The 16,235-nt window shown below is 39.5% G+C and overlaps 1 protein-coding gene across 2 annotated transcripts in view; it reads left to right on the forward strand.

The window, feature by feature from the left end:
- PCSK5 (proprotein convertase subtilisin/kexin type 5) overlaps window positions 1–16,235 on the forward strand; it is a 303,186-nt gene that overhangs the window by 68,085 nt on the left and 218,866 nt on the right. For both annotated transcript variants that reach the window (XM_014951658.1, XM_014951659.1), the window contains exons 4-5: window positions 9,699–9,842; window positions 12,121–12,197. In XM_014951658.1, the coding sequence (XP_014807144.1) occupies window positions 9,699–9,842; window positions 12,121–12,197 (221 nt within the window). The remainder of the gene's footprint in view (window positions 1–9,698; window positions 9,843–12,120; window positions 12,198–16,235) is intronic.

A 16,235-nucleotide genomic window follows, 5' to 3' on the forward strand; every position in this document is an offset into this window, starting at 1 on the left:
GAGACTCAGAAGACCAACTGACAGGAATCACAGAAGAGATGGATAGAGACAGTATGAAAGACAAGGAAGAACACAGACAACAGAGGAGAGGAGCCAAAAAGTGTGTTTTGTAGCTGTAGTACCAGGAAAAATGGGGGACACACAAGAATTGTAAACAATCATAAAATTAAGAACTCTTACCTTTAGTTTATTTCTGATAAGTGTATGATTTTCCTTCAGACAATGCTCTGTTCATAGCTTTCTTTAGTATGTTCTCTGGGTGTCTCATCTGCAGACTTCCTGGGCTTTTTAAGATATCTGCAAATGCTGAGGCAGTTATGGTTAATGGGTATCATTTCAAAGTTGAGACTACCTTACACATAGACTCTGTGTAAACCTGACGGTCATGAGTGTGATTTTCCTCCTAGTTCCAGTTAGACAAAGTACATTTTTAGTCTTTGATGTGCATAAAAGGTGTTTATACTAAGGTTGTGTATTCTCTCTGTCTACAGGAATACATTCCTTAAAATTATGTTCTCAGATCAGTTCCACATATTCAATTACTGTACTTGCAACTGGGGGAAGTTCCTTCATAGTACTGGTGCAGTCAACATAATCTAAGTGTCTTGAGAGATAAACTTGGGGGTTTAGTTTAGCAGCAGCTCCCCAAGACCCTTACAGTCCTGTTATTAGAAAGCTCCATAGACATTGGTCTATGTCTAGTTCTCTATAAAAACAGCGTTTGCAAATATGTTGGACTTCTCCAGAACCTTTCTGCAATATCTTTATTTTCTGAGATAGCTTGAATCCTGACACTTTGCTGAGATTTCCTGTAAGACCTTTTGCAATTTTCAGAATATTTTTGCATTCATTGCTTATTTTGCACAGTCTTTCATGCAAAGCTGTGTCATATGTCTTTGGACTAACCTTCTTCAGCATTGCAGAAGGACTGCAACATTTAATCAGCCAAGTCAAATTTCCTGAAACAGTAACGAGTAACTGTGTGGTATGCTTTTTCGTTATGCAAAACTTGTTTTGTTTTGTTCTTGAATAGCCTTTCCTTTTCCTTCCCAGGCCTCTCTAGATTTCTCTGGGCTAGTTCTCTCATTTCTGCCAGATGATCTCATCTGCAAAATATAACTAGCCACTCCCTCTAGTGGTTTGGCCTTATCTTCCCAGGTTTCTCTTATAATACACAGTGGGCCTTGCATTCATCAACCATAGCACATTCAAATCGTGAAAAGCCCACTGGTGCCTAGGGCACTTACTTCCTTATAGGCAAACTAAAATAGCAGCCATTCATCTTAGTCTGATCCTGTACTGTTAATGAATTTTCACAGCATGCACTTCAGTGTTAGATTAAACATTTCTGTAAGGCTGTCTAAGGAGGGTATGGAGTGATTTTTATACTTCTGTCTCAAGAGAATAGTTTCATGAGCTTAAAGTTTGTCCTCTGGCAAGTTATAATCTCCTCTGACATACCAGCCAAGCAAATAATGGGACCAAGGGTACAATAACCTGATGGCTTTTTATGGTTCTTAGGGAAAAGGCTTCTAGGTATCGAGTAGCATAGATGTTTATTGCTGAAGTAAAGGCACTGTGAAACAGTTCCAGCCTCAGGAACTCCACATACCTACAAGAAAACGGGAAAACTCCTTCTCCATTACTAATAATGGAATATGGGTTTGTCATAAGTTGCCCTGCTTTTCCTACCCACTTTTGTCCCTTGAGGAAGAGTAGGGATGTATATCTTTCCTTCAGCCTCCTGAACACGTCCTGTTGTCTCACATCCCTCCCTCTTATTGTCCCTCTCTCCCTCCTTCTCCCCCGAGGACATCCCACCATTAACAACAGATGTCACCAGGCTATTGCCTCATGGATCAGAGGGACCAGACCACAACACAAAATAGAGAAAAAAAGGACTGCAGTAGTGCAACAGTCCTTAAAATTTCAGTATGTGCAAATTCATCAGTTTCCTCACAAGTCCCCTCATTCCTACAAGTTCATAACATTCTCAGAAAATCAAATTTGGTGGTCCATCCTATATCAGCTGTCTGCTCAGCCCCCACTCCCAGCAATCACATAACAGCATATCCTTTTTCTCTTTTCTCTGCAAAATGGAAGATAGGGGATGGGGAGGGAAGTGGGTTTGTAAAAGACCCAGGCTCCTCCCACTCTCATCATTCTCTGGGAAGGTTAATGATTAATTGAAGCCATCTGCTCAGGGCCTTCTCTCCATGTGGTTAGTTTGATTCTGTCACATATGTTCACACAAAGTCTAAATAAAACCACCTTCTTCTCCCATGCTTCTTAACAACTTGCCATAGAAGTAATGGTCTTTAACTTGAAAACAGCTTAAAAAGTAAATTGTGAAGAGACTGTCTTTAGTAGTGTAGAAAGAATCCTTAGAAACTTATGGAAACTATTTTAGAGCAAGACTTACCATGTCTCTGTTTAATTGGTATCTTAGAAATAATGAAAACATCAAGTCTAGCTAGAGAGAGAGAGGGAGAAACTTGGTCTTACGAGACAATTGTGACTCCATGAACCGCTGCATTAAAAAAAGGCATCTTGGGACTTTATGTAAAACTGACCTATTTCTCTTTCTTTTTTGGACTTAGATGAGGTCAAATGAAAATATGAGGCAAAGGCCACACAAAATGGTAGAATGGAAAGAACTGTCTCTCTGAGGAGTTATTCATCCTTCGTGAATACTGGATCCCCAGGGTTGATGGTGCACAGCTGAGGCCAGGGCACAGCAGTTCTTTTCACGTATTTTCTCTAATTAATAAAAGAATTGCCATACTTTTTGTCCTAGACGGGACTTCAGGCAGGTAAAAATGCATTAACTTTTGATCTGCTTGCTGGCCTTTCCTTTCTAAGTAGGCTGTTGGTATAGTAATGGTAGTGTTGGTAGTAGCAGTAGCAGAGTAGTAACAGTCATCATACAGTCATCTTAACAGGATACAGCCACATATAGAAATGCATGCTTCTTTCCTGCCTGAATTTCTCAGCAGTAGCCACAGGCAGTGGGAACTAGTTCTTTTCTCCCCTCTCTGTCCTATACTGGCTGCCCAAGATGTTCTGCATTACCTTCCTATATTTCTCCCAGTGCTTCCCAGGGAGAAATATGTCCCTGCATTGACACATACCTCTCAATATGTGAACACTGATTCAAGGGTATACAAGATGCACTAGGTCTGTAATGTGCCATTCATATGGACGATTTTTGCATCCAGGATGAAATGGACACATTCTATCTGCCTTTATTTCCTCTTCTTTATTTCCTGTTCTTCTCCTTTCTCTTCTTCCTCTTCCTCTTCCATTTCTTTCTGGACGTATATGTGGTTTTGCTCTTTGGGATGATGTGGTGCACCTTTTGCAGTTTTTGTGGATGCCACTTTTCATATTTGCCTCTTAGTGGAGGTGGCAGAACATGCACAATCACCATAAGGGATTTTTAGTGATGTTTCTCTCTTTGCCTTCAAGGAGTGTCTCGTGTTGCTACCACATGGGAAAGAAATGGGACTAAATGCAGGCATCCTAGTGGAGCCACGGGTCATGCCCCATGTAGAAAGAAGAATAACATTGGAGGCAGATTATTTCTCTGCCTCTGCAGGTTCCAGAACTTGCAGCTGGGAGAGAAACTTTGCTGGGTCTGCGGACCCAGAAGGGGGGAGATTTTCTCACTCCTAACAAGGCTGCGTTGTCAGCCTGTGGAACGTGGACATACAGGACTTCCCTGAATTAACTCATGTTTGAGCCAGCACACAGGTTACAGAAAAACAAGCAGTGTTGGCTTTTAAAAAGTGCCAGTGATGGGAAAGTGATGGAATTGTCTTGAATACAAAATTAACACATTATGAATTATTCTATTTTTGGAAAGAATAGCAATGTAATCACAGCCAAAGAATAAGATTTATGAGTACCTTATTTTTCACTGCAAAACCCCATATATATAGTATTGTAAATTATTCTTGTCTCACTATAGCTATCAGATACTCCTATGAATACAAGAAGCTCTTTTATATTGATTTCCTGTTCTCCTTCATTGCTTAAACAGGCATAAAATAATGTAAGTCTGTGATTGTTCTCATTGGCCTCTAAGTGTATTTTTGTTTGTTAACTTAGAGAATCAATAAAGCTTAAGAACCAAATTCATCTCTGAAGTAAATTAACTAAACCTTCTGAAGTTGCACAAGCAATAAATTGGTGTTAAATATTTAATATGGTACACTCTTGAAATACTATCTTGATGCAGACACAGATAAAAAAGTAGCAATTCAGTAAAGCATGACTCCAGAAGTCAGATAGTATTTAATGCAAAAAAATCTTGTATTTGAGATGAATCAGACTTTATATTATTTGCCTGCTTTTGCTACAGCTTAAAAATATTGTGTGCAGCAATAATCAGATATTATTTGAAGTTGAAACTCAGAAGAAAATAATTTCCTATGCAGTTCGCAGTTCCTGTGTATCATGCACTAAATATCAGGTTATGTTGGAGAAAAAATAAATAAATTTACAAGTGCACCTTCTTCTTCTAAAAAACCTTCTTTCACCTTCTGTGTATTGTGATGAAAGACTAAACAAATGTGAGAAATACTTTTAAAAAGAAACACTAGTTTAATAGTCTTATTAGAAAATGTCGTTTTCAAATTATTTTCTACTAGGAATTAATTTTAGTAGATGATATTAACTTTACGGGTTATGATGCTCTTCAAAGCCTGTGTCACAATTTCTATTACATTACACAAGTCATTTTAATAAGAAGCCTACCTTTCCAACTCAACTGATTACCTCCTTGCTTACTTCTTTCATTCCACTTTAAAATTGGATCACATCAAGAGCATAAAGAAAAGAGACTACTTCTCCATTTTGCAGGAAAAAGAGAGAATATTTGGAAAGTTTTAATTTAGAATACTGCCCCAAACTGTACCTCAGAAAACTGAGCATAGCATCAGGATGTCTGCTCTACTGAAGTAACAACCTGATAAACTTTGCTGCCTGTGCATTTGCCTAGACCAGCTAAGAGTGCCAAATGCCCCACATTACACTGACAGAACAGGTAGATGGTCTGTTTTTTCTGATAGCTCCACAAAATGCCAGGATTCATCCCTTGGCCCTGTGTGTCCTCCTTCTCTCTGCTTGTGTTGATCAAGGTCAATGTGTAGGCAATTGACTGTTCTTCCTCTATGTACGATCTTGTGCAACTTCTCCTTTCCTCTCCATGCTCGCAGAGTAGTAGCTGACAAAACCCCCTGATGTAGAGAATGTGACTGTAGTCTGCATGTTTCCATCTGTGGCAAAGACCATTTAATTACTACTCTAATGAAACCAGAACAACTGTCATCTTGTTCTTATTCTTACTCTTGTTCGTGTTCCTCTTCTTCTGTTTCTCTGTATCCCCTTAGATATTGACAAGATCTTGTCAAAGAACTCCTTCTAGCTCAAAGACTACAGGAAACCAATGCAAGGTACCTCATGAAGCCTTGCAGTGGGCACAATATGCCCTTTCTGAGAGACTGCATGCCACAGGACTAGAAACTTCTGTTTCTATTCTGTTTTTGTAGACAAACAGGCATTGCAAAAGAACAGAATTTTATAGTCATTGTTCTTTTAATTTGATTTTAATCTCTGGGATTCCAAAGAATTTTGACCATTGATATGATTCTTGATTTCTCAGTTTAACTGTTCAGTTTTGTTATTGATCCCTAACTGAATACACCAAGCCTCTGACCACAAAAATTAGTGCTGTGGACAAGAAACATTAACCTAATGATAATGATTCTAAGCTAGTTTTTCACAAAATAGACAAGAGAATCCAGGCCCATGTCTGATACTGAAGGCATCATGCAAACATCAAAACAGAAAACCTTTCTAATATTATGTCTGCTTGTTAAGTGCACAAAGGCAGGCTTCCAAATTATCTGTCCAAAGATATCTAAGTGCTTCTTTTGCCTTTTTATGCTCATAAGCATTGAATTTAAAGTATGAGAAAAGTTAAATATCGAAAATTTTTCTTACTATAGCCTTCTTCCTTCCTACGTGTACTTAAAGAGTCTCTTAACTTTGCAGATGGTTTCTATTAAATACTAATGGTGGTATCATTAACATTTTCCAATTAAACAGTCCAAAGAAAAACATCATCCTTTGAATGCCTTTTAAAAATCTCAATAAAATTACTCTATGTAACTAGGTGAGAGGTCGTTTATTCCTTTTGATGGTGTCCTCCAGGCAATAGATGAAAACAATATATGTTGAAATAGTGCTGGCTTACTGCAGTTGTCTAGTCATGGTACCAATGCAGGAAATTTCTGAATTACTTTATCTGCTTGAAGAGTGGGGAAACTCTGTAGTCTAAACTATTTTATACTATTCCCTTTAAGATTCAAAGAACAGCAGTTCAAAGATTAACAGACTAATAAAAACTTGCAAGCACACTGGTTTTGTACATTATCATGACAAAGTTTGGTTTTATTCTAAAAAGAAAGAACAGGAAAAATAGATTGAAACTGAGCTATAAAATTCAGTACTTGCCCATTAATATAAAATCCAGTCACTCTAAATCACATATTTTTTATTATCACAACAGTGTTTTTATTATTTTTTATTTGGGTTACACTGTAAATTGAAAAAGTGCTTCCAAATTAAGTAAAAAACTGCTAAGAAAATGTAATTTGGATAGGTGGTAAAGAAGCAGCACACGGTTAAAGAAAAATTTTAGAGTGGAACCCAGTAGCGGAAAATCCCTTACAAGGAATGTTTTTGACAGAAAGAGGAGTTTAAAGGGACAGGAAAGAGTGCAAATTAAACCAAGTAATAGATGGCGTCTTAGATGCTGTTAGATGTGGAACAGCATATTCATACCATATTATATAGTATTTGAAAAGTAATTGCACTCCAAGATTTAAAGTGTTCCTGATAAAAGCTAAATCTGACTGCTTTAAGAGAATCTGATTAATCTGGAGAAAATCGGACACTAATCTGAGGGAAGGTATAGTTTGTGGATAAAATATGGGAATCTGAGATCGGATGTTGAACCAAACAAAACTGGAATTTAAGTGGTAAATGACAGTATTGGAAGAAAAGAACAAGGGTAGGAGAAGGGAGAGAAGAGTGTAGATAAAGAATTGAGAAGAACAATGTAAGGAATAGCGGTGAAAAGAAAACAAAGATGCCATTTTTAATAGGACCTGAGAATTAGTTATATATTGTAACCATAAGAAATAAACCCTTCATCTGCTGTTGAACTACACCCTCTGGGATGCTTGTTTGCTACCTTTGCATTCTGGATCCTTATGTTACGTATGCTGTGATCCAAAGTTATCAGTGGGCACGCAGTTACGCCTGCTTTACCCCTGGATTTTCTTTTATGCAGAAAGATTTTGTTTAGACTAGCTTTCTGCCTCGTCTTGGAGCAGAGCAAGGTAATTTAAGCATCTATTTGACCTGGCATGACTCTTGAGAGAATAATCAGAGCACGCGGTAAAGAAAGAGGTGTCTCTTGTCTTGTGTTTGTCTACATGCGTGTAGCTACCCCCATTCAGCTACCCCCTTCAGCTACCTCTACAAAAGCATAAGTTCAGGTAAGGTAAGTGAGGGCAGCTGACTGTGCCAACATAATTAAGGGAAAAAGCAGTGATCTTCTGGCAGAGCGCCTAAGAGCTTGCAAGGGAATGGGGATTAAAAACCCATATGCTTGCTCAGCCTGAGTGGTTTGACTGGCATGGAAGCAAGACAAGCCCATCCTGTAGGAGGAGAGGACAAGACAGTCAGCAAAGCAGCCAGAGGGTCATTTGGCATTTCAGAGAAGGGGATAAAGTACTGGCCCAGTAAATTTGACTGAAGGTCAGAGCCAGGAATCCTTATTGCCCATTGCAGTTCTCTCTTGGGATTACTCTGTGGCTGGAGGCTGGTGTTTCCACCTTTTTGTCTTCTTGTCTTCACATCACTAAAATGTGAATAATGATATTAGTAGCTTTTGCAGGTATTTTCTGATGCTTAATTCAGTGACACTTTCGAAAAATGCAAAGGCACTTGGAAACATTACACACTTTTAACCCCCTTGTTTGTACATTAGAAACCCTCATGTGTACAGCCATTGCATTCAGTGTCCAGATGGCAAGTTTAGGCTGTAATTAATTTCATAAAGCCAGCAGTGTGAGCATTTCCAAGCAATACACAGAACAAAAGCATTAAGCCTGCCCTATACATTCCTTGGAACTGATCCCTGAAGTCCTTCAAGCTCCTTTGTGTGCAGATGGATAGACAGAGAGAGAGACACACACACATATTTGCAGACACAAGGGAAAGACCATGAGAAAGACTTTATAATGTGTACATATATATAGTACCTAATCATATAATATTTCTACAGTAACAGCAAATGACCACTCTTAAATCCTCTGATTTGTGTATGGCAGTACAGGGTGGTGAACTGGAGAAATAGGAGGAAGAAAATTATGATTTAATAGTAATTTGAGGTCAGTTTGCACCCAGTATGGCTAACAGATCTTCAGCTTCCATTCAGGAGGAGAGGGGTGGACTAAATCAGGGAGGAGTGCATGCCTCTGAATGCATTTGTACTCCTTGCAAATTGTAGAGTGCCAAAACATGAGACTGAAGTGGGGACACGAGGCATTGGGGCAGGGAGTGAGGTGGAGCAAGCTCATGTGGCCACTGTTGCTATGATACAAGTTTCTTTTTTAATTTCTTTTTCCTTCCTTCCACTCTTTTTTTTCCCCTTTTCCTGCACTCCCTCTTTTTTTTTTTTTTTAATTTTTTTGCCTGGTGCTCTGTCTGAGCCTGGAGGAGCTGGAGGAAAGCAGCGCCGAGGAGGGGCTCGAACCCACTTCACAGGGGAGGGCTCTGTGTGTGGGTTAGAGAGTCACTAATGGGGCATACGAATACCGGAGGGTCATGTCTCATTGCCATGGCAAGCCAGATTTCTTCACATTAACTGGGTGCATTCATGTCAAGGAAGAGGCTTTCAGTTTTAATGTACCCTAAACTTTCTTTCTCCACCACACTGGACTTGATTGCTCTGAAAGCTGTACCGCAGGCTGTTCTCAATCTAACTATCTACAATTCATGAGACACCCTAAGCTGCAAGTTTTTCAGGGTGTTGTTTTGGTTACAGGTTCTTAACTGCTGCTCATCTCCTGCTGATATTGCACAAAACCTGCCAAAAGCCTTCTTTTGTAGATAGAAATGAATCTGGATCAGTTTCCAGACATTCTGTCAAGAAATTGTACAGCACATAAGCTCCAAAAAGCAAGGTTTTTTTTCCTTTTTTTCCATGACCGTTTCTGTACAGGCATTTGTCTACTTTTATCCACATATGGTTTGTTTTTCTGAAAAAATTCAAATAATTCAAATGTACATTTCAAATGAGCGTGTTTAACAGCCAGGAATAGTTGCTTTGTTTTACTCATGGCTTCTAGTGGTTCAGTATGGCTGGACGCTTCCCTTTTCTATTGTTTAGCATGACGAGTAATTAGGGAAATAAGCAGGACTAACAATTTGCATTTAATTTGGCATTTCTTTTAAAATTATTTTCTGTCTAAATGAAGGTGTTGATATAGTTGCTTTTCCAATCAATATGCTTATGTGCTGATTTAAAAGATGATGTTAATCTAAGTAGAGTAGTATCTCAGCCCCTCAACTGCTCACTAATCTGCAACATCCAACATCTTTATCTCCTCTTCTCTCCCCAGCACTGCAGTGATAACACCCACCATTGCCAATCAGATATGAATATAGTAGGTGCTTGGAAGAGAGGTTACACCGGAAAGAACGTTGTAGTCACCATCCTGGATGACGGCATCGAAAGAAACCATCCAGACCTGATGCAGAATTATGTGAGTGTCCAAAGGAGTCCAGATTTGCTGCTTTATTATTACACCGAATAAATTTGCTGCTCCTGGAAAGATGGAGGGAGGGAGGAGAGAGGGTGAAAGAATCATACAAGGGTTTCCTCAAATGTTAACACTGATGAGAAGAAGGAAGACAGCTTTTGGTAATCTGTATTATTTTAGTTAAGACTATGTTCTATCTGAACCTATCAAATATCTGTATGCGTCTTGTAGCAGAGTCCTGAATTTCTGAAGCACTGGAACCAATCATCAGATACTTTTTGTTTTTTCTGCAATTATTTTAATTAATATCCTCACACTCTTCAGAAATGGAATACACTGTTTTTCATTTAATGCCTGCAGCTGAAGTCCATTTTTGGCCAATACATTTAGGTAGCAAGACAGCAGCTTTTCTCAAAGACTGTAATTTTAGGCATATTCTTCCATGCATTTATTTTTAAAGCTGTTTATCTTGCTGCTAGAAATAACATTAAAGGAAAAGCACATGACTTGTTATGATTCACTCAGTTAAAAACAGGTGTAGAATATTCTGGGGTCTTCCTAGTAAATCTCTCATAACTCCAGTGAGTCCCCTCACAATTTGTAATTGAGCTGTATCCTTTGTTTTCTGTGTCCTATGTCTCATATCATGTCAAGAGGTTTCTGTTTGCTTGTGGTTTGTCACAATTAAATGATTGGATTAATATACCTTGGTGGGTTGTTTAACATGAGAAGAAGGTCCTTCCCTAGTGGGTGACTTCTTCTGTTAGTGTCAGAGTTTGAAGTTGTTCAGATCATCAAGACCACACTTTGCTGCAGTGGTTAGTCCTGTGCTTTGGGAGTAGGCCTTACCTGAAAGTGCATGACCTCAAGGACCTTATCATTTGTCTGAAATAAAGTGTGCAAGATGTACATTCACATGAGGTAAGAAAACAAACAAATATATTTGGATTGAGCCGGACACTGAAGATGACCAGCACAAGACATGCATATACCTTCAGTCCCGTTGCAGATGTAGATCTTGTGAAAAAACCCTGAACACATGCTTTTTGCCAGCAAGCATATCATCTTAACAGAGCTGTGAAGAGATGAAGATGACAAAAACATCTTTAACTACCCATTAAAAGCTACAATTGTTTGCACAGTTTCAAGACATTTATTTTAAATCAGCCACACTTACATCCGTATCCTTCTCTATGCTGTATGTGGAAGTCACCTTTGAAATACATGAGGAGGACTGCACAAACACAAGTGACAGGCAGTTGCCCTATTTGCCAGTGCATGCTTGGCCCTAATGCATGCCACATATTTCATTTTAATCTCTTAAATTATTTAAACAAACTAAATATAATTTTACCTCTTCAATGAATGACCCGAATTGTATCGTATATCACCTCATCCCAGTACTGTCCTTCCACAAAATTTAAAGCAGCTATTTATTCCCTTACCACCTCCTCTCTCCCTTTCCTTACGCCAACAAGGAATTCCCCCAAAGCAGTACACATCGCTTGTTTGATGACAAATGCCTTCTATATGTCAGATTATTACTGGTGTGGCTGCAAAAGGGAATATTTGAGGTGGATGTGGTAACTGGTTTTGAACAAAGAAGAGATTAAAAAGAGCTGCTTGTCATGTCAACACACCACATGCTACCACATCGATTAATGAGAGCCATACAAACCAGCAGCTATTTACTCTATAAACTATTTTCAGCTGTAAGAACCCTGGTAAATGTAGAATATGGAACAAAAATACAGAGATATCTTGCAAGTATTTGAAACTGTTACACTCCCAGGGAAATGGAAGTTTACGCTGCATTTCAAGCTGTATTTTTATAGTAATATTCTTAAGAAAATGATACTGTTCTTATTCCTTGAAGCTATGACTGAAATTTCAGTCATCACTATGCAGGTGATTTCTCAAATCTTTAAAAATTTAGTAAAATACCGATTTTGTGAATGAGCTCTATTCCAAAAGTTTCTTTGAAGAAATGTAGTCTTTTGGTTACACGAAACATCACTTTCTATTTCCTCTCTGACACTGGAACTATGCTTTTTCAGAACATTTGTTATCCTTCTCCCTTTTCCAAAAAGAAAATAAAATATGTAAATCCTGTAGTTATGAAATATATAATCCTTTCCTAAAATATGCAGTCACCATAAAACCACAGGTATGTTAGTTAACCTAATTGCTCTCTTGTAGGAACCTGCTGAAGAATGTATAGGCCACATGAGTCAATGGCTAATTAATGGGAAATTGGTTTTCTTTCTCCTGTTGGCTACAGGACTCACAGGCCAGTTTTGATGTCAATGGAAATGATTTTGACCCCATGCCTCGATACGATGCCAGCAACGAGAACAAGTAAGGCACTATGACATTCATGACATTTTCAATCTAGTTTCTCAAGTAGAAAGTACCAGTTCTTCTATGAAATTCTAGAGAACTTCAGTCCTCATAAAGCAGTATGATTTGCATTTAAATCTTTGTAAAATACATATTTATGTCTATTCCTTGCATACTTCATAACACTTACTCTTTGAAAGCATTTGGAGCCATCCAAGATGACATAAAAATTAGCTTGATGGTTCTAGGCATGTGAAGTGAACCATTGGGACGCAGAATACAAGGGGTGACTCTTACTTTTCTAAGATATCTTCTTATTGATTTATTGGGGGGTTATTATGTGTGACAACTGTCTTGGCTTTGACTTTCTTAAACTTTGTAGACTTTGTGTATTGAAAAGATAGACAACATAATGGAGATTTTATTTTCTCTTATAATATCTGTTAAAGTGATGGAGATTTTACATGTGGAGGTTTGATAGAAACCTTGTAAACACAGAAGTGGCAATTCTACCAGATTATAATATCTGTGTCAGGTGACTGGTTAGCTATATCTCCATGAATGATGTATTTCTCCTTCAGAGCTCTGCTTCGTGATATTTGTCATTCCAACTCTGCTCTTTGGATATGCTGTGGTGAAGTCTAGGGGAGACAGCGAGGGGACACCTCACCTCAGGAAAGCAGCCACCTTTCTGCCCCCATGGGTATCCGAGGGCAGTTTTGGGTTGGTAACATTTTTCTAACTAGGTACTTGGCAGAAAGAAATACCTTTCTGTGGAATTGCGTGAGAGAAAGGAGAATCCTACTAGCTGTCAACATGCTGACTGCATTTTTTTTCTTGAGGTTTTGGGTTTGCTGTCTTATTGTGGAAAGCATTTGGTAGTGTTTGCCTGCAGAAGAGAGACTACAAGAGGTGAAACTTCATCCTTTACACAACTGAGATGCCTTTGGGTTTGTGTTGTCTCTTCCTTACCATCCCACAAACTTTCTCCAGAAGAATGCAGCAGGTGTGAGCTGGGATTCAGCAGCAAAACTTAACATTGGTTTGACTGGAGAAAGCAATTGGAGCAACCTTGGGTCACACTTTGACAGGAGAATCCTCTCCTGATCAATACCTTCTTCATACCAGCAAGGCACCATGTATGGACAAGCTAAAGAACAGGGCCTCGTTATTCATAGCTGCCTGTTACGTATATATCCACTTATCTTACAGTGAATCTCAAGGAGCTATCATAGCTACTTTCAGCCATAGGGTGAAGTAACTGAGAACTGAGGTGAATTCTGCCAAATTCTTGTTTGCTCAGTCAGCCTGATGCTGCCTGGTAGGCCGAGATGAGAAATATGTAAGGATTTAGCTCTTAGAAGCTATATAAATAAACGTACATCTTAGTAGTGATGACTAGAAATACTGTTTAACATAGAAACATGTTGGCATTAATTTAAATAATAATAGTTTATTTATTTGGGACTGCAATCTTGGCATGTGGTCTCATTCAGTTGTTCTTGTTTGATGCTGTTTACATGCTGCCAAATATTTTGTCTAGAAACAAGTACATGCAAGAGCTGTTTCTTTCACTTTTGCCCATTAGGCATATCTTTCTCATCCTGTTTTTGTACAGAAGCTCAGTTTACTGAATTGTAGTAACTTCTCTAGAAATTTCCTAAAGCAAGAGTGCATGAGACAACAAAAAGATAAATTCAGTAAACCCCTTTGTTTTGAAATATGTAAACATTCTGCATGTGCAGGCTAGTTTAAGTTTAAGCAAAAAGAAAACACTGCTGTAGAACAAATAGTAGATAGCCTGGTGGCTGCATTGCCTCAGTTAAGTTAGTGATATGCTGAGGGTTTCAGACCTAGATGCTCATACGGAAAATGCGAATACTACACTGAAGGTGTTAGGAGGTATCCTCGAGACACGTGTTCATTGAAACACAAGAATGAATAGAAGTCTATCAATTCTTACTGTTTCCAAAGACGCCTATTTTTCTTATAATTGAGGAATTTCATGTGCCATTATTATCTGCTTTAGAGGTGTCCTGTCACAGGTATAGAAAGGTCAGAATCAGCAAATTTCTATAAACTTTTGATGGCTAATGAAAGAAATCTTTGGTTTGGTTTATGAGAGGTCTCAGGATGGCAAGCAAGGTTTATAACCATTCTAGTTACCTGAAAATGAATAGGAACTTTAAAACATAAATTGTTTACGGTCCAGACTATGTAGGCATTGCCGCTCAGCATGCTGCCCCAGCTAGTTTGTATGACTGACCACTTCAGCATCAGCCCTAGCTTAAAAGTAGGTGTCTATACCATAGTCCCACACAAAGTTTTGGAAAAACAAGATGATGGCTACTTGATCACCACAAAAGGGTGCTCACCCCCGCTCCTTACCTCATGTTTGCTCTTTCCTCCTTTCCCCAGCCTTCGTGCAGCTCTCCGGAGCGGTTCATGCTGAAAACTGTGCTGCCAACAACAGCAACAACAAACTGCATTTTCAGACAGGTACCTCATTCAGCTCAGCCTGAAATGAAAAAAAGCAAGAAAGGAAAAGGAAAAGGAAATCAAGACAGACACAACTGGGGAAGACAAAGCATAGCCTGCACCTGTCATTCGCAATGCTAGTTTTAGGGTGACTGTATGGTCAACGCCGAAGTTCCTATGACTGTTGTCCACAAAACTAAGTGTCACAGACATGCAGTTGCCAGCAGTAGCCTCCAAAAAGTTTTGGGAAAAGATGTGATAGTCAGCCTGGTCCTTTGCGAATACTCCTCAGCTGAGCTACCAGTTTACATCACCTCATGTCCCTCTGTCCCTCTCTCTTGCTGTCCACCGCCCTTCATCCCCCCATGCGCTTTGGGGACACATCCTGGCTCATCTGCATGAAGATGCTCCTGTCCTTGGAGTTGGCACATGACAAGTGTACCTGAGGCCTCCTAATTTAGGTGCACCTTCAGGGATTCACTCTCTTTGGTGCTGTGAGGAGCCACGTACCTCCAGCTGTGAATCACAGCTGAATGTTTTTCTTTGGCTGGGTATTGAAGTCATTATTTTCTTGCAAAACGTCAAGCAGGGCTGCTTTCTGTTTTGTTGCTAGTAAAGAGTTTTGTATGGAATATAAAACTGTACTGATTCCTTTCTCTCCTAAGGCTAGGGGATTTGAGTTTTTGTACCCTGCCTCACCAGTGTGTACTCTCACAACCCAACCCCTAAGGTCCTGTGGTGAGATAGAATCATAGGATCATCTAGGTTGGAAGGGACCTTCAGGATAATCTTGTCCAACCATCAACCTAACTGACAAAAAGCGTCACTAAACCATGTCCCCCAGCACCATGTCAACCCGTCTTTTGAACACCTCCAGGGATGGTGCCTCAACCACTTCCCTGGGCAGCCCATTCCAATGCTTGATAACACTTTGAGTGTAACAATTTTTCCTAATATCCAACCTGAACCTCCCCTGGCGCAACTTGAGGCCGTTTCCTCTAGTCCTGTCACCTGTGACTTGGGAGAAGAGATCGACCCCTGCCTCTCTACACCCCCCTTTCAGGTAGTTGTAGAGAGCAATAAGGTCTCCCCTCAGCCTCCTTTTCTCCAGGCTGAACAACCCCAGCTCCCTCATCCTCTCCTCATAAGACTTGTGCTCCAGGCCCCTCACCAGCTTCATTGCCCTTCTCTGGATGTGGTGGTGAGAGGGCCAATACTGTGCTGTACTGAGCTTTCTCAGTGTTGTCAGGAGGTATAGCATCAGTGTAGAGTCAGCTTTTGGACACAGAGGATACATAAAGCATGCTTGCAGTGTAAGATTACTTGGCAGCCTAACTTCCGCTTAGATGCTCAGTATTTCCAATTAGCAGATACACTAAGTCTGGTAAGTGGCACCTAAGCACTTTCAACTTTGGGGGCTGTTACCCTTTCTTCCCTAGCTCTCACCAGACTCAACAAGAATTAAATGTCTACATGGGTACTGAAAAGCACTACTAGTAGCCTGTCTATATTTTGCTGTGTTTAAAATATCTTCAGAAATTGGGGGAGGAATTCTGATTATCCATCATATGTAATTAT

Source organism: Calidris pugnax, unplaced genomic scaffold, assembly GCF_001431845.1.
Source record: "Calidris pugnax isolate Ruff unplaced genomic scaffold, ASM143184v1 scaffold207, whole genome shotgun sequence".
In the NCBI taxonomy this organism is placed as follows: domain Eukaryota; kingdom Metazoa; phylum Chordata; class Aves; order Charadriiformes; family Scolopacidae; genus Calidris; species Calidris pugnax.